General features: G+C 46.4%; 1 protein-coding gene across 4 annotated transcripts in view; it reads right to left on the bottom strand.

The window, feature by feature from the left end:
- Nucleotides 1-6,663, bottom strand: part of PSD3 (pleckstrin and Sec7 domain containing 3) — a 575,456-nt gene extending 568,793 nt beyond the window's left edge. For 3 of the 4 annotated variants that reach the window (XM_043893683.1, XM_043893690.1, XM_043893691.1), the window contains exon 1: nt 6,477-6,663. In XM_043893683.1, coding sequence (XP_043749618.1) covers nt 6,477-6,624 — 148 coding nt within the window. In that variant the 5' untranslated portion in view covers nt 6,625-6,663. Of the gene's footprint in view, nt 1-6,108; nt 6,249-6,476 lie in introns of those variants that run through there. The other variant, XM_043893685.1, reaches the window with a different exon arrangement.
- Between the last annotated feature and the right edge of the window lie 14,157 nt (nt 6,664-20,820).

Genomic DNA, 20,820 nt, shown 5'->3' with positions numbered 1-20,820 from the left:
AAAGATGATTCCTGCGGTTTTCTATTTAAGTGCTAGTACAAGGTCACATCGGACTTCCCTGGTGGCACAGAGGTTAAAGCATCTGCCTGCAATGCGGGAGACCCCGGTTCAATCCCTGGGTCGGGAAGACCCCCCGGAGGAGGAAATGGCAACCCACTCCAGTATTCTTGCCTGGAAAATCCCATGGACTGAAGGTAGCACATTTAGCAGAAGACTTGGCATCAATGACAGTTTTACCCCCTGTGTGGCCTCCAGTCAGCAGCCCTGGCACGGTACATTCTGTGTGTGTGTGTGTGTGTGTGTGTGTGTGTGTGTGAGTGTGTGAGTGTGTGTGAGTGTGTGTGCACACTCAGTCGCTTCCGTTGTGTCTGACTCTTTGCAACCCAGTGGACTGTAGCCCGCCAGGCTCCTCTGTCCATGGGATTCTCCGGGCAAGAATACTGGAGTAGCTTGCCATGTCCTTCTCCAGGGAATCTTCCCCACCCAACGATCAAACCTGATTCTCATCTCCTGCATTGGCAAGAAGGTTCTTTACCATGAGCACCAGTGGTAAAGCCTCGTTATCTCTTTACTAAGGACAAAGCCAGGAATCTTCATGGATCAATATCAAGATTTTAAGATAATTATCCTATTGGTTTTCAATTATTATTTTCCTCAGGGCATGTTTATGGTCTAACTTCCTAAGAGTACTTTAGTTACATGAAAATTCATAAAACATTCTCAACACATAAATGTTTCATGATGTCACTGGATGGTCAGTTCTTATTTATGCCTGAATGCAGGTTGTTCATTGAAAACATTTTGCAGGCCTGGTGGGAGACCAAGAGGAATTTTGGCAAATGTCTCCTGGAGGTTTGAAACCTACTGAAATACTGTACAATGAAGCATTGTTTGCAATTGTGACTTAACTACATTCTTATCTGCTTTTGTATTTATCGGAGCTGTGAACAGCTTCCAAAGTTCAGACTACCTCACAGAGAGGAACTCTGATTTCCTCTCTGTGAAGGCATGCATCCCCTGTTCTGCTTCTGTTTCTGCAGTATTTTCTCTTCTCCAGCTTTCTATTCCCTTTTTCTTATGAAGGTCACCTCTCCCTCTCTGCCATGTCTCAGGATTTATTCCACTCACTGATATTTTCTAAGTCAGATAGAGAAGGATGCCACTTCTTGCCCCTTCTCTACTTATTCTATGCTATTTTCTTTTGGAGCAGTTATAAGGGAAACAACACCCTAAAGATTTTAAACAGTAGTGAAGCAGGAGGGAAGGGGCAGGGTGCAACCTTTAAGAGAATGACATAGCCATAAGACATGGCCCAACGGGCTAGAACCATCTAGGTCCAAGATGGCGGAAGAGTTGCCTTCCACTAGAGCTTGAGCCTCACTTGTTAGCATCGTTGTAATACGTTAGCATAAGCTAAGGGGCACCCAACAGCGCCATCAAAGTCCCGAAGCCATCAAAGATCTCCCCCCAAAGAGCTGGGATAACCCTCCTGCTCATTAGCCTATGAAATTACTCTGTCCATAGACTAGTCACCCCACATTTCAGACCTCTTACCTTTTGAGCTGGTCCACACTCTGTCTATGGAGTGTGTTTCTCTCTAAACAAATCTACTTCTTATCTGTCACTTTGTGCCTCACTGAGTTTTTTCTGTGATGAGACATCAAAGACCTGAGCCTCGTTAAGCCCTAAGACCAGTTGTGTGAGATCTCAGTTAAAAGACCATGGGTTCAAGTCTCAGTCCGAGTTTCATGGATTCAGTAGTAGTTGAACTCGTTTATTGTTCTTCTTGCCTAAATATTTTTTCTCTTTATAAAAGTAATAAGGCTCACTGAGGACTTCCCTGGTGCTCCAGTGGCTAAGACTCTGCACTCCCAATGCAGGGGGCCCAGGTTTCATCCCTGGTCGGGGAACTGGATCCCACATGCTACAATGAAGACCTGGTGCAGCCTAATCAATAAATTAATTAAAAGACTACCTTCTAAAGAAAAAAAAAGTAATAAGACTCATTGTACAAAACTTGGATATTGCAGAAAGTCCAAAGTACAAAACTTGATCATGCAAATCAACAACATGCCCATCACCCAGAGATAATCACTCTCAGTGTTTTCTCCCAGGCCTTTTTCTCTACATGTATTTACTCTTCATAAGATTCAGAGAGTGTTGCGTCCTCCTTTCTCCCCCTACCTTTATATTTTTAAGTATTTACATCCCCACATTCTTCAAATGTGGTTTTAATTTCAACACAGTTCTCATAGTGTATTTACTTCTGCCCCATGGGAGTCACTTACAATAGTCCCAGCTTTTTGTTATTTTAAATGATCTTGTTGAGAATGTCTTTCTAGACATTTTAAAATCGTCCCCTCTTCATCTTCGTCAAAACAACCAATTGGGACTTCCCTGGTGGTCTAGTGGCTAAGATATTGCATACCCAATGCAGGGGGCCCAGGTTCCATCCCTGGTCAGGGAACTAGATCCCACGTGCTGCAACTAAAGATACCTCGGGCCCCACCTTGCAAAATAAATAAATAAACTGGCCAAATAAATAAATATTAAAAACAAGAGCAACAACAAAAAGCCATCAAGCCAGTCCTTCCCTGTTCATACATGCCCCAGTCCCCTGTGAGGTGAGAGCTGCCTTCACACTTCCTTCAGCTGCGGGGCCCAGACAGATTCTATCACTTGCCAGAGGCCACATAACTAGTTGTCTGAAATGCAGACTCTGATTTTTTTTCACTTTCTCCATATCTCATCCTGTAACAGTAAAGCTGTCCTTTTGAACTGTCTTTTTTAAAACCCATTTGTTTTCATTCTATACCAGCACTTGCCACCCAGTTCCAACCGCTTCCTTGTAGCTACACCCCAAAGTCCCCTAGATGGGCCTCTTGCCCCTGGACGCCATTGTTCTGAACCCCCCACCACACACACACCACTGCCACTCACCCAACAAGCCTGTGAAGCCCTACATGAAACAAGAACACTGCCCACCTCTCAAAGCTCACTTTCCCTTCCAGTTTTCCTCATTCACTGCCCACTTCCTTATCTGCTCACCACCCCACTCCTGGCTTCCTGCCACCTCCTTGTACTCTGTACCCTAAGCAGAATATTCTTCTCTTCAAATTTTACTAGGTCTTCTAAGGCCCAGCTCAGGTCTCATTTACTCCATGAAATAGAGTGAGCATCCCATTGGATTTGAAGTTGGCCAACTTGAGTTCAAAGCTTTGCTCTGCTAATTTTGCTGGGAGATTTGGGGCAGGGGGAGTCAACTTTTCTGAGTCACTTCTGCATATGTAAAGGTAAATTGTTATACTAATACCTGCCTTTCATCAGTCTCCCAGAGTCCTAAGAAGGAGGAATGTGAGTCATAAAGGTTTAGTGAGCAACTATGTGCTATGCAAATGGGAAACGGAAGCTTCAATACTTTGGCCACCTGATGCAAACAGATGACTCATTGGAAAATGCCCTGATGCTGGGAAAGACTGAAGGCAGAAGAAGAAGAGGGTGACAGAGGATGAGATGGCTGGATGGCATCACCGATGCAATGGACACGAACTTGGGCAAAGTCTGGGAGATGGGGAAGGACAGGGAAGGAAGCCTGGCATGCTGCAGTCTGTGGGGTCACAAGAGTTGGACACAAATTAGCGACTAAACAACCACCACCACCATCCACTCTCTGAACCAGTTCAGTATCCAGGTCTGCACCGGGCAGTCTAGCAGTGACTACACCCTGTCCCGTCAGACTCTCCCTGTTTCCTGCACGGTGACCGCTTTCCCTCAGCGTGGCTATAAGGGGTCTGAACTCCATGCGGTCCCTTGCCTCACCTCCATAACCCCCAGAGTCCAACACAGCATGTCCTTGTCAGACTGCTGGCCTAATCCTCGAGTTCCACTTGGATTCGAATCACATGGGACTTAGATTCCCAGCCTTCTGTCAGTCTTTTGGAGTAGGAAAGCCTTACACTTTGGGGAGGAGTCCTAGAAGACGCGGGTCAAGGGTAGCATCCACCTTTGTGAGTCTGGAAATGTATTCTCATTTGGATCTTGCCTCCCAGAGACTTTCACTGCATTTTCACAGTAACCCTTATTTAGTAAAGCACTTAGTGAAATCAAAGAGCAGAGGCAAGGAAGTCCTGTGGACATCCAGGAACCAGACCCAGACCGTGGATATGTTTATCAGAAAAGTCAGGGAACCTAATCATGAAAGATGGTTCACTAATGATCTGCTTGTAAATTACTCATTTAGTCTGAAATTCATTCCTCAGCTTTGATTATCTAGTTTCTAGAGACCTAAGCACAGTTTCCTCCAATAGGTCCACCCCTAAAAAAGCCAGGTCTAAAGTAAAGGTTAGGGTTAGTGACAAGAAATGGGGTTTAGGTTAGAGTTAAGGGTTAGCACTGCATTTGGGTTTAGGGTTCAGGTTACAACCGGGGTGTGATTAGCATCAGAGTGAAAGTTCTGCTTTGGGTGAGGACTCGGTTTAGATGCGCAGATGCAGAATCATGCAGAGTTAGTGTTAGTGTGACAGGCAGGTTGGGGGTTGAACTAGGCTTAGGGTTAGGGAAACAGGTTAGGGTTGGAGTTAAGCTAGATTCCTGGATATAAAGGACGATTTTAGTACAAGTTGTGCTTTAAAATTCTACTTTGTATGGTTAAGGACACATTTTCACCAACTTCTCAGGAACTAGCACAGCACCTTTAGAAAGAACCTTCACGCTACAGCACTGCAAGATCAAATGCAATATACAGCTTCCCCTAGTTCATCAGAGTGTTTTTTAAATCTCTAATCCTGAAAATTAAAAAAAAAAAAAAAAAACTCTGGTGAACTATGGAAAACTGTATATTGCATTTGATTTTGGAATGCTGTAGAGTGAAGATTAAATCTCTAATTCTAAAAGGGCTTTCCTGGTGGCTCAGATGGTAAAGAATCTGCCAACAATGTGGGAGACTTGGGTTCGATCCCGGGGTCGGGAAGATCCTCTGGAGAAGGGAATGACAACCCACTCCAGTCTTCTTGCCTGGAGAATTCAGGAACAGAAAAGCCTGGCAGACTGCAGCCCATGGGGTTGCACGACTGAGCAACTACAATCCTGAAAAGGCAAGTACCACTTTTAACGTCATCGTTAACACCCTGAAGTTCATTTAGTAGGCTGTGTCCAGTTTGTACTGCCCTCTTCTCCTCCTGATATGCTGAACCCCTACCAGAAAAGCTGACACCATTAAAGAAAAAAGCTGTGATCTGGAATCCACTTACATTTTTACCCCACAACTACATTTTAAAATAAACACCATATACTGTTGAAGTGCTGGTCATTTGTCAAGCACCACAAACAGAAAACACAGTCTGTTCTCACTAGAATCACTGTGGCTCACATCTGCATTTCCAGCCCAAACTTCTTTCTCAAACTGCAAAGCTGGATTTCTAGTCAAATTGCAACTGGTTGGAAAGTGAGCCCATCTCCACTGCCCTCACTCGGCATACCTGCTTCTCTTTCTCTTCCATTCTTTGATTTGGCAACACTGTTCATCGAGGACCCGAAACAAAAGCCTCCTCAAACTCCTCTTCACCTCCCACCATCCCCTCCTGTTGTAGAAATTCTCAGATCTCCACGGCATCCCCTCTATCTTCAATTAGGCCCTTATCATTGCTTGCTTAAATCATTGCAACAGCCTCTTAAATAGCTCTCGATTAACGTTCGTACGTTCAGGCTCTTCCCCTCACATTGTCAGCACACGGGACATCTTTGCCACGTGACCACCAGGCTTCCCTGCTGGCTCAGCGGTAAAGAATCCGCCTGCCATGCAGGAGAGCCGGGGTTCAGTCCTTGCGTCGGGAAGATCCCCTGGAGAAGGAAATGGCAACCCACGGCGGTATTCTTGCCTCGGAAATCCCACGGACAGAGGAGCCTGGCGGGCTCCAGTCCATAGGGTCACAGGAGTTGGAAATGACTAACTACAAAAACCACTACCACCCGCAGCTGAAATGTTGCTAAATCCCCTACCAGAGCCTCTGCCGTGGGGGCTCCCTCAGTTCGCTTCCTGGGAGTTTCCAGCCCTGCTCTGCACCCAGCACACCTTGCACATGTACCACACTTCACTGCACTCACACTTACGCGCGTCTCGCAGGAGTGGACGTCAAGCTTCTGGAAGCTGAGACAGTCTCATTCACGGCTGCACCACTGGTATCCTGAACCACGCCTGGCACCCAGGGGAGTGCCCACAAAATTTTGCTGAAAGAAAATAGCCCACGGGGCTAAATAACTCCCGGAGATCCTCTTTATATATTAGCACATCCAGTCCCAAAATAAAACTTATGCTGCGCAAGGCTTCTTTAAAAAGCACACCCTGCATCTTAACAGGAAGTTACAGATGAATAAACAGCTGACAGAACAAACTAAAGAGCATCCAGTGAATCAGCAGTTGACCATTCAGTCGCTGTTAACTAAACACAGGGGGTGAGCAGATGGGGACAGAAACTCACTTTCACTGCTAGCGGGCTTCACAAGATGCTCCAAAGCTCCGAGCAGAAGGCCATCCGCACATCTCACCCCCGGGGAAAACTCGGGCACAGAAGCAGACCATAGCAAACGTGACACTGGCAGGCTTGCTGAACACAGAATCTGATTCATACCAAACTGGAGGCCACAGAACGTCCACCACACCCTGTCTTGTCCAACTCGTGGAGCAGGGAGCCTGGTGTGCGGTTTTTAGTTGACGTTTGTGAGAAGATGATGACTCTGTGGGCAGTACACATTTCTGTAACCTCTGGGTGTCTGCACTGCAACAGAACTAAAGAGGGGGTGGGCTGCTGTGTTCATAATTCTAAAATCTGAGAGTTCAGCTGCCATGTGCATTACAGAGCTGAAGGCCCAGGAGACATAGCCCTGGGCACACGCCTACAGCCTGAAGCTTTCTCTCTTAGGAAAATGCTGGCCCTTATTTAGAATGCGTGTGAGCTAAGTCGCTTCAGCCATGTCCAACTCTTTGCGACCCTATGGACCATAGCCCTCCAGGCTCATCTGTCCATGAAATTCTCCAGGCAAGAACACTGGGTGGGTTGCCATGCCCCCCTCCAGGGGGTCCTCTCAATCCATGAATGGAGCCCCAGTCTCTTTTATTTCTGTGTTGGCCTGTGGGTTCTTTACCGCCAGCGCCACCTGGGAAGTCCTTTATTTAGTACAGGGGGGCTTACTGAGAACTTCCACTGACAGCTTCCACTTGGGAAGCTGTGTGTGCCTGTCTGTGGTCAGAAGAAGCAGAAGCGGAGGAGAGGTGGGAGCCAGTATACAAAGGGACCCTGGCCAGACTATGTGAATATAGAACTCTGACCACAAAGGTCCGTCTATTCAAAGCTATGGTTTTTCCAGAAGTCATGTATGGATGTGAGAATTGGACCGTAAAGAAAGCTGAGTGCCGAAGAATGGATGCTTTTGAACTGTGGTGTTGGATACGACTCTTGAGAGTCCCTTGGACAGCAAGGAGATCCAACCAGTCCATCCTAAAGGAAATCAGTCCTGAATATTCACTGGAAGGACTGATGCTGAAGCTGAAACTCTGATACTTTGGCCACCTGAGGCAAAGAACTGACTCCTCGGAAAAGACCCTGATGCTGGGAAAGGTTGCAGGCGGGAGAAGGGGACGACAGAGGATGAGATGGTTGGATGGCATCACGGATTCAATGGACATGAGTTTGAGTGGACTCCAGGAGTTGGTGATGGACAGGGAGGCCTGGCATGCTGCAGTCCATGACGACTGAGCGATTGAACCGAACTGAACTGACCCACAATCCTTTCAGCAACCAGGCCCGCTCCATGGGGAGGATGTGGCTCCATGGATGCAAGCTTCCTTAAGGTCAGGGGTGGGCGCCCCTCCCGCGCCACCGCCAGCTCTGCGTGTTCTCACGTGGTGGTACCAGTGGGGGCGTCTCCGTGGATTTCACGCCGGGGTGACTCTGGAGCTTCCCCCCTGCTTACTGCGATGGAAGCAGGATGCGGCAGGGCGGGGAGCGGGGGTGGGATCTAGAACTGGAAGGGGGCCCTTCCATTTGGGTAGGAGTCGTTGGGGTGCAGGTAAAAGCCTGGGGGCCGCGGGAGAAAAGGGGAAGGAGATTAGGAACGCGCCCCGCGGGCAATGGTGCGGGCGCCGGGCGAAGGAGACGGCGGTGATGGCAACGGTGATGGCCACGGCCGCAGCGAGGGGGGCGGTGGCCGGCGGAAGCTAACCCGCCGCCACCGGGGCGCCTCGCCGGGAGTCCTGCCGGGAACCCGGCCCCAGCGCGCGCCGCGGGACCCGCCGCTCGTCCTCACGAAGGTGGCCGCGTGCGGAGGGCCTTGGGGCGCGGGGAGCCGGCGCGCCGGGAGGGCCGGAGCGCGGAGACTGAGCCCAGGGGGAGGGTGGGGAAGAGAAAAGGGGACGGAGGCGGCGAGGGTGGGGAGGGGATGGAGGCAGGGTGGGGAGGGGATGGAGGCGGGGCGGGGAGGGAGAAAAGGGGATGGGGGCGCGGGGAGGAGAGGAGAGGGGATGGGATGGAGGGGTGATGGGCACGGGGAGGGAAGGGGAGGGGAAGGGACGGAAGGGGCGGAGGAGGGAAGGTAGGAGAAGGGATGGGGGTGATGGGGTTGGGGAGGGGAGATGGGGAGGAGATGGGATGGGGGTGATGGGGGCGGGGAGGGGGGAGGGGATGGGGTGATGGGGTTGGGGAGGGGAGATGGGGAGGAGATGGGATGGGGGTGATGGGGGGTGATGGGGGTGGGGGAGGGGAGGAGACGAGGTGAGGTGCGGGCTTGGGGCTCCTCGGGCCTCCTGACCACCTGAGAACCACCGGGTGGGGAGGAGGCGCTGACCCCCACCGTCTCATTCTGCCTCAGGTTTTCCCTTCTTCCTCCAAACCGCCCGGGCGCTGGTCACCAGCCCTCCGGAGCCCAACGTTAGCCGGTTAGTCCGTCACCCTTCGGCTCACTGTCTGTGTCCCCCCCACCAATCCCCGACCCCACCACCCCGCCCACAGGAATCAAATCCCGGGGGCCCCCGCAATAACTCCAAGAAACCAGTTCCAAGGCAGAAGCACCTCAGCGGATGAAGAGAAGGCCTCCCCGACAGCCGGGCCTGTGGCCCTCGCAGTGGGACACCCCTGCCCTCCTTCAGGGCTGGGTGACTTGACTTTCGCCTTCCTCCGGAGCGGCCTCTCCTCTCCCTCGGCATTGCCCCAGGAGATGATTTCATCAGCTACAGTCCATTTGAGGGAGGCACTTTACAAGCCTGTCCACTGCCCTGGCCCATGACTGACGCCCTCCAACCTCCAGAGGCAGATCTGTGATGCCACGGGGGAAAGAATTACATCACTTTAGTTCACTCGAGCCAAGACCCTGCGGGTAAGTTTAGCGCAACAACAAAGGGAACCCCAGAACCACCATGAGGAACTCCTGGACAAGAAGGGCTATAGATCGTTTTCCTGGCGATCCCACCCCACCCCGTGAGTAACCAGATAGGCTCACCCGTTGTTAGATTAGTCTTCATTAGAAAACTGTGTTTTCCTACCAGGGTTTCAAAGGCCATCTGTGGATCTTGCTTCCTGAAATGTTAAATGGAAATGTTGATACGGATAGAATAGGATAGTTATACAGGCATCTGGGCTTCCCTGGTGGCTCAGAGGTAAAGAATCTGCCTGCAGCACAGGAGATCTGGGTTCTATCCCTGGGTGGGAAAGATTCCCTGGAGAAGGGAATGGCAACCCACTCCAGTATTCTTGCCTGGAGACCTCTGTGGACAGAGGAGCCTGGTGGGTTACAGTAGCAACCTCCAGGAGGTTGCAAAGAGTCGGACGTGACTGAACCACTAGCTGTAGAAGTCCCAGGAGGGGACTGTAGATAGAGAAGGAAACCTGGGAAACTTTGGGAGACCACTCTAAGTTAATGATCGCTCAAGAAGGCTATCAGGATGTCATGGAAGGAAGCAGGCTTGCTTAACTATAAAACCATAAATAAAAGCAGGCATGAGATATGCCCCAGATCATTAGGTGGGAGAAACTGTCCCACCCTTCCACTGATTTGAGTAAGTGCTATCATAATCCTAGTTTGACTTCAGAGGGTCAGACACTCTCCTGCGAGGTATGAAGGAGGAACTAGTGATATAAGCCCCACGTCTCCTCAAAGAAGGTGGTCTTTTCTTCTCGCCACTTTCCTTTGACTATAAAGTTGTAGCTCACTTTAGTCTCAGGGCTGAGCCCCCACCTGCCCGCTTGCCTATCTCACAAGCATCCTGTATTAATAAATCTATTTCTTGCCTATCTCTGTGCCTCTCACTGAATTTCTTCTGTGCTGAGACCCAAAGATCCTGAGCCTCAGAAAGTCCAGACACCAAGTGAGTGAATGAATTGAAAGATTAGGGGTTTGAGTCCCAATCTGAGGTTTGACCTGGAGAAGAGCAGGTTTGAGTCCTGGCCATATGGGTTCAAGGCCCATTCTGCGTTGCATGATTTCAATGTGACTTGGTTTTTAAAGCCTTCCAAAATCTGTTCCTATAGTGGCTCTCTAAATTCATCTCCTAATCCTCTACAATCCTGAATCAGAGTCTGATTTCAATCTAAATCATTTCTACAAATATTTATTGAACACCCCAGGCACTACAGTATGTATTACAAATAAATAAGACAAAGTCCTTAACCTAAAGGAGCTTAGGACACATCAGGAGAGTCAAACACATAAGTAACTATAACATAATCACAGCAAAAATAATCAGTAACTTTACTGAGTGTTTCATATAGTCCAGACACCATTCTAAGCATTTCATATCCATTCCTTTAATTCTTACAATACACCTACCAGGTAGGTATCATCAGTGAAACAGGAGGGAAGGGGGCAGGGAACAACCCTTCAAAAAGAATAATATAGCTCAAGGACATTACATAAATTGTTGAGAACCAAATAATTCCAGGGCTTCCCTTGTAGCTCAGTTGGTAAAGAATCTGCCTGCAGTGCAGGAGACCCGGGTTTGATCCCTGAGTTGGGAAGATCCCTTGGAGAAGGAAATGGCAACCCACTCTAGTATCCTTGCCTGGAAAATCTCATGGACAGAGGAGCCTGGTGGGCTTCAGTTCATGGGGTCACAAAGAGTTGGGCACAACTGAGTGACTAACACTTACTTTAAATAATTCCAAAATGGTGGACACACGAATGAGTTGACTTCCACTAGACCTTGAGTCTCAATATACACTCATACATACAGTGTGTTTGTGCTCAGTCATGTTTGATTCTTTGTGACCCCAAGGACCGTAGCATGCCAGGCTCCTCTCTCCATGGAATTTTCCAGGCAAGAATACTGGAGTGGGCTGTCATTTCCTCCTCCAGGAGATTTTCCTGACCCAGGGATCAAACCCAAGCCTCCTGGATCTCCTGCATTGGCGGGCAGATTATTTATCACTGTGCCCCCCTGGGAAGCCTCATTATAGCACATCAACACACTAAATAACACACCCAGAGGTGCCATGACCGTTCCAAGGCCAACCATAAAGGTAAAAAAACAGGCAGTGGCCTCATTCCTGGAAATTCCCACCCCTTCCCCAAAGCTGTGAAATATTCCTCCCACTTACTAGCCTATGAAATTACCCACTCCTATAAAAACTGACAACCCCACACCCTGGGGCCATTCTCACCTTCTCCGACAGCCCACACTCCGTGGAGTGTGTTTCTCTCTAAAGAAATCCACTTCTTACCTATCACTTTGTCTCTCACTGAACTCTTTCTGAAATGAGACAGCAAGAACCTGAGCCTTATTAAGTCCTGAGACCAGGTGTGATCTCAGTTAAAACACTGTCAGTTCAAGTCCCAGTCTGGGTTTTGGCCAAATTTGAGGCCAGTCCACCTGGGCTCAAGACCCAATCTGCATTGCACGGGGTCCACATGATCCTCATTCCACAGCTAAACCCCAGAGGTGGTTTTCCAAGATCACATAGTTTGGTGGACCCAGTAAATGAACCATCGGCACATCCTTAACTACAGTATTTGATAATGTGAAGAGAGCTGTGCTCGATGAGAACAAAGTCTTCTGGGAGCATAAAGGACACCGTCGATCAGCCTGGAGCCAGCGACATCACTGAGACAGTGTCGCTCTATTCTTTCTGTCTGTCCCACCCTCCTTCCAAAAGAGGTGGGGCCAGCTGACACCAACAATGAATACATTAATGCAGTGATAAAACACAAATGGTAGATCAGGACCAAGGAAACTGTAAATATCATACAGAAATCAAAACCAGAGGAAAAATAAATTTAGTCCCCAAGGAACAGTTTAATTCCACCATACGTTGATATCTGACTTTGCTCTGAGCTCTCTGGTAGTCAGAGAGAAGACAGAGCCGTGGGCAATCACATAATGTTTGTTGTTATAACCAGTTCATCGAGGGGAAAATAAGCGCTTCTTCAAGCTATGTTCTAAAATAAACGTTTCAAGTAAGAGTTTTATGAGTACCACTGAAAACCATAATAGGAAAAAATGCCCCCTGTAATGCTAGCATACCAAATGTAATAGGACATTTTATATGACAATTTCTCCTTCAATTCATTGATAAAAGCCAAGGACATGGCATAAATACTACTCAGCAAAGATGACTCCATTAATGCTACTGTTGTCTGAACTCAGAACCTTCTGGTGTCTAGATTTCAAACTGAGTCCAGAAAAACAGGGGTTTTTCTAGGCTGAGAAGCAGGATAAAGGCACGGAGGGAGGAGAAACGACTTGGTCTAGCCTGTGCCATGATTTCTCCTGTCTGTTTGAGGAGGGAGAGATGCAGGAAAGTCAGCAGTGAATACACCATTGTCACCTGCTGGGAGTCTGCCCTGTCCAGGATCCGGGTCACAGCAGCGGGGCAGGACAAAATTCCTGTTCCCCAGGAGCTTATGCGCCAGAGGGTGGGTGTGGGGAGGGGCAAGGAAACAGCAGAGAACTGGCCGTGGGCTTTGGAGCAGTGCAGGTCCTTCTGGGTGTTAGAGGTGAGGTGTTAGAGGTGAGGTGGGAATGGAGACCCAGGTGGTGTGGATGGCGGTGGGAACAGGAGTCGAAGAGTGGAACGTGAGGATCACAACTCTTTTAGGAGGTTTCTTGTGGAGGGGGTGGAGGGATATGGTGCTGGAGGGGGACAGGAATAGAGGAAAGCATCTTCTTCAAAAATAGCGGTTGATATTAAGACATGTGTGTGCGTGTGTGTGTGTGTGTGTATCAGAATAACCCAGTAAATAGAAACTGCTGACGTAAGAGGGAAACAATCCATGTAGAAGCACAGTCCTGGGAAAGGAAGAGAGGAGGGAACACAGAATCCCTAAGGAGATGCTGGCCTTGGAGAGGAGAAAGGGCGTTCCTTGTAACGGACGGGAAAGCAGAGTGACCAGGCTAAGCCATAAGTTAGGTTATGGGGTTGATGACAGCAAAATGCACGTTTCCTCCTCATCTATTTTTTCTTTGACATGTGAAGTGAGGTCACTCCCTAAGTATGATGGAGAGGTGACTATCTGCTGCTTGGCGTTTGTGAATTTCAATCAGAAGCCCCTGAGGTGTTGGGCAGGGCTCTCCGAGCCTCCCTCCTCACCGCAGTAACTAGCTTCCTAAACTAGGGTGCTACACCCTCCACAGTGACTCCATCCATAAACTATAAACTCCAGCATCAGGCTCCCTGACCTGGTAGCCAGCTTTCCAATTTCCACCCGCTTGTCCTTACAGCGCCACAGCCCTACTGACGTCCCAGGGGCTTCAACAATTTCTCTGGTCTGCTGGGTCCCATTCAGGTTTCTTTTCCTAGCATCAGGGTCCTTTCCAATGAGTCGGCTCTTCTCATCAAGTGGCCAAAGTACTGGAGCATCAGCTTCAGCATCAGTCCTTCCAGTGAACATTCAGGACTGATTGCCTTTAGGATGGACTGGTTGGATCTCCTTGCAGTCCAAGGGATGCTCAAGAATCTTCTCCAACACCACAGTTCAAAAGCATCAATTCTTTGGTGCTCAGCCTTGTTTTTTGTCCAGCTCTCACATCTGTGCATGACTACCGGAAAAGCTATAGCTTTGACTATGCGGACTTTTGTCGGCAAAGTAGTATCTCTGCTTTTTAGTATGCTATCTAGGTTTGTCATAGCTTTTCTTCCAAGGAGTAAGCATCTTTTAATTTCATGGCTGCAGTCACCATCTGCAGTGATTTTGGAGCCCAAGAAAATAAAGTCTGTCACTGTTTCCATTGTTTCCCCATCTATTTGCCATGAAGTGATGGGACCAGATGCCATGATCTTTGTTTTTTTTAAGTGTTGGGTTTTAAGCCAGGTTTTTCACTCTCCTCTTTCACCTTCATTAAAAGGCTTTTTAGTTCCTCTTTGTTTTCTGCCAGTAGGGTGGTGTCATCTGCATATCTGAGGTTACTGATTTGGTTCCGGCAGTCTTGACTCCAGCTTGTGAATCATCCAGCCTGGCATTTCACATGATGTACTCTGCATATAAGTTAAATAAGCAGGGTGACAATAGACAGCCTTTCCCAATTCTGAACCAGTCTGTTGTTCCATTCTGATGGAACTCTTTTATGAGGTTCCAATTCTGGACTGTTGCTTCTTGTCCTTCATACAGGTTTCTCAGGAGACAGGTTAAGGTGCTCTGGTATTCCTATTTCTTCAGGAATTTTTCTCAGTTTGTTGTGATCCACACAGTCAAAGACTTTAGTGCAGTCAATGAAGCAGAAGATGTTTTCCTGGAACTCTCTTGCTTTTTCTATGATCCAATAGTGGAAAGTGAAAGTCACTCAGTCGTGTCCGACCCTCTGTGACCCCACGGACTATACTGTCCATGGAATTCTCCAGGCCAGAATACTGGAATGGGTAGCCTTTCTCTTTTCCAGGGGAATCTTCCCAACCCAGGAATCAAACCCAGGTGTCCCACATTGCAGGTGGATTCTTTACCAGCTGAGCCATAAGGGAAGCCCATGGATGCTGGCAATTTGATCTCTGGTTCTTCTGCCTTTTCTATATCCAGCTTGTACAACTGGAAGTTCTCAGTTCATGTAATGTTGAAGCCTAGCTTGAGGAATTTTGAGCATTACCTTGCTACCATGTGAGATGAGTGTAACTGTGTGGTAGTTTGAACATTCTTTGGCACTGCCTTTTTTTGGGATTGAAATGAAAACTGACCTTTTCCAGTCTGGTGACCAATGCTGAGTTTTCCAAATTTCCTGGCATATTGAGTGCAGCACTTCAACAGCTTCATCTTTCAGGATTTTAGATAGCTTAGCTGAAATTCCATCAACTCCACTACCTTTGTTGGTAGTAGTGCTTCCTAAGGCCCACTTGACTTCACACTCCAGGATGTCTGGCTCTAGGTGAGTGATCACACCATCGTGGTTATCTGGATCATTAAGATCTCTTTTTGTACAGTTCTTCTGTGTATTCTCACCACCTCGTCTTAACATCTTCTGCTTCTGTTAGTTTCTTGCCATTTCTGTCCTTTATTGTGCTCAGCTTTGCATGAGATGGTCCCTTGGTATCTCCAATTTTCTTCAAGAGATCTCTAGTCTTTCCCATTCTATTCTTTTCCTCTCTTTGCGTTGTTCACTTAAGAAGGCTTTCTTATCTCTCCTTGCTATTCTGTGAAACTCTGCACTCAGTTGGGTGTATATTTCCCTTTCCCCTTGCTTCTCTTCTTTCCTCAGCTCTTTGTAAGGCTTCCTCAGACAACCACTTTGCCTTCTCGAATTTCTTTTTCTTGGGGATGGTTTTGGTCACCACCTCCTGTACAATGTTAGGAACTTCCATCCATAGTTCTTCAGGCTTTCTGTCTACCGGATCTAATCCCTTGAATTAATTAATCACCTCTACTGTATAATTATAAGGGATTTGATATAGGTCATACCTGGTCTTCCCTACTTTCTTCAATTTAAGTCTGAATTGTGCAATAAGGAGGTCACGATCTGAGCCACAGTCATATTCAGGTCTTGTTTTTGCTGACTGTATAGAGCTTCTCCATCTTTGGCTGCAAAGAATATAACCAATCTAATTTCAGTTTTGACCATCTGGTGATGTCAATGTGTAGAGTCATCTCTTGTGTTGGAGGAGGGCGTTTGCTATGACCAGGGTGTTCTCTTAGCAAAACTCTGTTAGCCTTTGTCCTGCTTCATTTTGTACTCCAAGGCCAAACTTGCCTGTTACTATCTCTTGACTTCCTACTTTTGCATTCCCATCCCCTATGATGAAAAGGACACCTTTTTTTTTTTTTTGGTGTTAGTTCTAGAAGGTCTTGTAGGTCTTCACAGAACCTTTCAACTTCAGCTTCTTCAGCATTACTGGTCGCGGCATAGACTTGGATTGCTGTGATGTTGAAAGGTTTGCCTTGGATACGAACCGAGATTATTCCGTCATTTTTGAGACTGTTCCTATGTTTCGTGCACATATATTAATCAGTTTGTTTCCTTGATGGATTGTTCCCTTTATCGTTATGCACTGTCTCTGTCCCTTGTTAACTCTTTTTGGCTGAAGCCTATCTCGTCTGCTGGGACAGGAGGTGCTGCTACAGCGACTTTGTTTAGGCTGCCCTGTGCCCAGTGTCACCTTCCATCCGTCCACTGTGAGCCTGTGTTTGTCTTTAGAGCTGGGATCAGTCTCCTAGAGGCAGCATATATTGGGAGACTGTTTTCATCCAGCCAGCCACTCTGTGTCTTTTGATTGGTAAATTAAATCCAGCCTGCCCTGGTGGCTCAGATGGTAAAGAATCTGCCTGAAGTGCAGGAGACCCAGGTTCAATTCCTGGAGGAAGATCCCCTGGAGAAGGGAATGGCAGCCCACTCCAGTATTCTTGCCTGGAAAATCCCATGGGCAGAGGAGCCTGGCAGGATACGGTCCATAGGTCGCAAAGACACAGTCCATAGGGTCGCAAAGAGTCAGACACAACTGAACAACTAACGCTTAACATTTAGGGTGATTACTCATAAATGAAGATTTAGTACTCCCATTTAATCATTTGTTTTCTAGTTGGTTTGGTGGCTTTGTATATTATTTTTCTCAGTTTCCTCTTTTGTATACTTTTTGTCTCTGCTCTAGTTTTATGTGTTTTAGTTTGGTTGGTTGGTTAACACGAGCTTTGTATAAACTATAGCATAGATAAAATAGTCCTTTTTAAAGAAATATCTATTTATCTATTTTGCTGCATCAGGTCTTAGCGGCAGGCTCAGCAGTTGTGGTGCATGGGCTTAGCTGCCCTGCTGCATGGAGGACCTTAGTTCCCCAGCCCGGGATTGAACCCACGTCCCCTGCGTTATAAGGCAGATTCTTAAACATTGGACCACCAAGGAGGTCCCCAAATAGTCCTTTTTATGGCTAATGGTATCTTATCTTCATTTTCCTATACGGGTTCATCCTTTTTTTCTTCCCATTTTACATTTTTGGTTCCTCAAATTATCCCTTTTTATGTTGTGAGTTTGTTACCAAATTGAAATAGCTATAGTTATTTCTCCTACTTTTTTGTCTTTAATTTTTATGCTATAAAAATTAGGTGTTTAAAAACCTATTCTAATGTGGAGTTGCAATTTTCTGATTCTATTTATCATCTTTCTCAAAGGTTTATGTATTTTGATTGTTTTGTTTCTGGTAGTAGAGCTTTCAACATATCTTATAAGGAAGGTGAGTGTTGATTAATTCCTTCACCTTTTGTTTATCTGGGAAAGTCTTTATATCTGAATGACAGCTTCACTGGATAGAGTATTATTGGGTGATAATTTTTATCCTTTAGTATTTTGAGAATGTCATTCCACTCGCTTCTGGCCTGCAGGGTTTCTGCTGAGAAATCTGCTGATAACCTAATGGGGGTTCCTTTGTAAGTTACCATCATTTTCCTCCTGTTGCCTTTAAATTCTTTTTTTTTTTTTGCCCTCAACTTTTGACAATATTAATATAACATGTCTTGGAACAGATTTTTTTGCAATGAGATAATTAGTTATTCTCTTAAATTTATGGACCTATATATCAGTTCCTTCCCCAGGTTTGGGAAGTTCTCAGCTACAGTTTCTTTATATAAATTCTCTGCCCTCTTCTCTCTTCTCATTTGGGATACCCATTATTATAATGTTGCACTTCCCTAAAGTGTCAGGTAGCTGTCATAGAATTTCCTAATTTTTTACTTTAGATCTTAATTCTCTTTCCTCTTCCCTCTGTACCACTTGTAGTTTTCTATCTTCAAACTCAGTAATTCTATCTTCCATATGATCTGCTCTGTTTCTAAAGCATTCTAATACATTCTTCATCTTGCTTATTGAGTTCTTTAGGCCCAGTATTTCTGTTTGGTTCTTTTTTAGATTTTCATTCTCTTAGGTAAAGTTTTTCTTCTATTAATAAGTTTTATTCCTGAGCTCATTGAACTGCCTTTCTGAGTTTCCTTATAGCTCACTGAGTTTCTTCATAACAGCTATTTTGTATTCCCTAACCATTACATTGCAATATCCCATGACTTTAGTTTCTGGAAAATTGTCATTTTGCTTTTGTTATAGAGTATTACTGCGATTTTTCATGGTGCTTGATGCATTGTTCTTCTGCTGGTGCATTTGACATTGCAAACACCTTTTATTCTTTAGGTAAAGCGATTGTTTTTCCTTGATTCTCAGATACAACAGGTTAGAAGCCAGAGGCCTCTCATTTGTTTCCAGAAGGTGGCACTCTAGCACACCAGGGCTGATGGAGGGCCTCAGTTCAGTTCAGTCACTCACGCGTGTCCGACTCCTCCTGCGGTTGTGCAAGTCTGGTACACCTCTCATCTTCGGTCCGCACAGTACTGCTCCATCTCTCAAGGTGACCAACCAGCCATTTGATGGCAAACAGTTACAGTGGACGATTTTCCCTCCTTAATTTACTCAGCGTCAGTGATATGTTTTTCATGTATAAGTTCTGTTGCCTGGAGTAAGTCATACTCTCTAAGAAAAGAAGTTAAGCCTTGGAAGTAAGAGCAAAACTGGGACAGATCAGCGTCTTGGCCAGGCCACTGAGGTCTCAGAGAGTATCTGATTTAACGAAATTTAGTGTAATAGGTTCCACTTGACATTGCCTCAGACCCAGGGGCCGATTTTATGGCAAATGAGTTGTTTCAATGTATATGTGACTGTGGAATCCACTGGACTTATCATTCATCACTGTACACAGAAGATGCCGGCTTGAGAGAATGTTAGAATGTCTCTGAAACACGCAGCTAAGGCATCAGGTTGGGGGTGGGGAGCTGCTCTCCCAGATGAGGCATGTGTTTTGAGGTGAAGGCCATTCTAAGGTGCTGTTCCGTAGCAGTGAGCTAGAATGCATGGGTCTGAGAGCCAAGAGGAGGAAGTGGGCACACCCGCTCTCGCCATCACTCCTGGTTTCCAGTTCGGGGAAATGATGCACCTGTCCATAAACCTCTTGCCTGTGTTGGGCTAGAGATCCTTGAAGAAGAACGGAAAGTGGTTGCCAGACAGGCCAGGTTGGAGCACCAGGATCAGATTGTTGAAGGAGTTCAGGAGGATGGGAAGGAGGAGGAGCCGGGAAAGGGCGGCCAGGAGGATGGCCCGGAGCCGGGAGGCTGATCCCTGCCGAGGGAGACATCGGATCAGAAACGCACGTCAGGGCACCTTCCCCGCAGAGGGCCACAACCCCAGGCGGTAAACTGGAAAACGCAAGGTACAGTCCTGGCCACAGCTACAGCAAGAGTAGGAATGCTTGCCTGGGCTCTGAGCAGGAGGAGAAGACAAACAGAAAACGTTTCTGCTCTCAGAATCCCAAACCACAGCAGCTCACAGTGGGTCTGGGGCCAGAAGCTGCTGTGTCACAGAGGAGAAAAGTCAAAATTTAGTCTAAAGACGTCTCAATGTGACAGATGCCCATCAGAAACAAGCTCTGAAGGACAACGCGTTGTCAAATCCTGGTCTTTTACAAGTCTCGCAAATAAATTTCTAAGGCGCTTGAACGTAAAATCAAAAATCACAAAACACGCAAGGGAATAAACCACCTTGAACCATGTCATCAGCAGAAAGCAAAATTACAGCCTTAAAAGCCGTAGGCATAGGAGTAGCATGCCTACTGATATGGCACGCGCCAAAATGTTTTACCAAGCCTCGGTGTTTCCCTACACCCTACTGCAACCTTGATAAACCATCATTTCCTTAATCTGTTCTCTATTATCAAACTTGAGTGTATCATCTGTTTTCTGCTGGGACCCTGTTTGAATAAGTTGATTAGTCCCATCTTTGTTAATATGTGAATGCCACTTCATTTTTATTATATCTTTCTGGTTCTGTATCAGTGGTGTGAAGAATCTAGTTCTTATTTCTGGTGTCTACTGGTGTTTGCTTTTGCTGAACTCTCTTATCAGTTCTATTAATTTGTATGTTGGATTCTGTGGGTTTTCACTGGGTAAATGGATGATCATACAATCTCTGAATAGTAAAAATTTATCTGTCTTTTTCTTTCAGGTTTATACTTCCTCTTTTCTCCTTTGAGTATGGCCAGAACTATACTGGGGATTGTGGACTTTATCTTGAAGGGACTTTTTTTCCCAAAGTTTTTCCACTAAGTATAATTATTGTTGTATGTTTTGGGTTCAACCTTGACTAAGGTAAAGAAATTCTATTGTATTCAAAACTTACTGTAAAAAAAAACAACTAATAAATAGATACCTTTATGAAATAAATTGAACTTACAAACATTTTTAAATTTAGCTCTCCATTAAGAAAATGAAAAAGAAAATCACAGACTGAGGGAGAATATATGTATACAAAGGACCTGAATACTCATAAGTCAAGAATATAAAGAAAACAACACAAATTTAAAACATGGGAAAAGGACTTAAAGTAACTTT

Source organism: Cervus elaphus, chromosome 32 (genome assembly GCF_910594005.1).
Source record: "Cervus elaphus chromosome 32, mCerEla1.1, whole genome shotgun sequence".
Classification (NCBI taxonomy): domain Eukaryota; kingdom Metazoa; phylum Chordata; class Mammalia; order Artiodactyla; family Cervidae; genus Cervus; species Cervus elaphus.
This window is presented reverse-complemented; position numbering and strand designations above follow the sequence as displayed.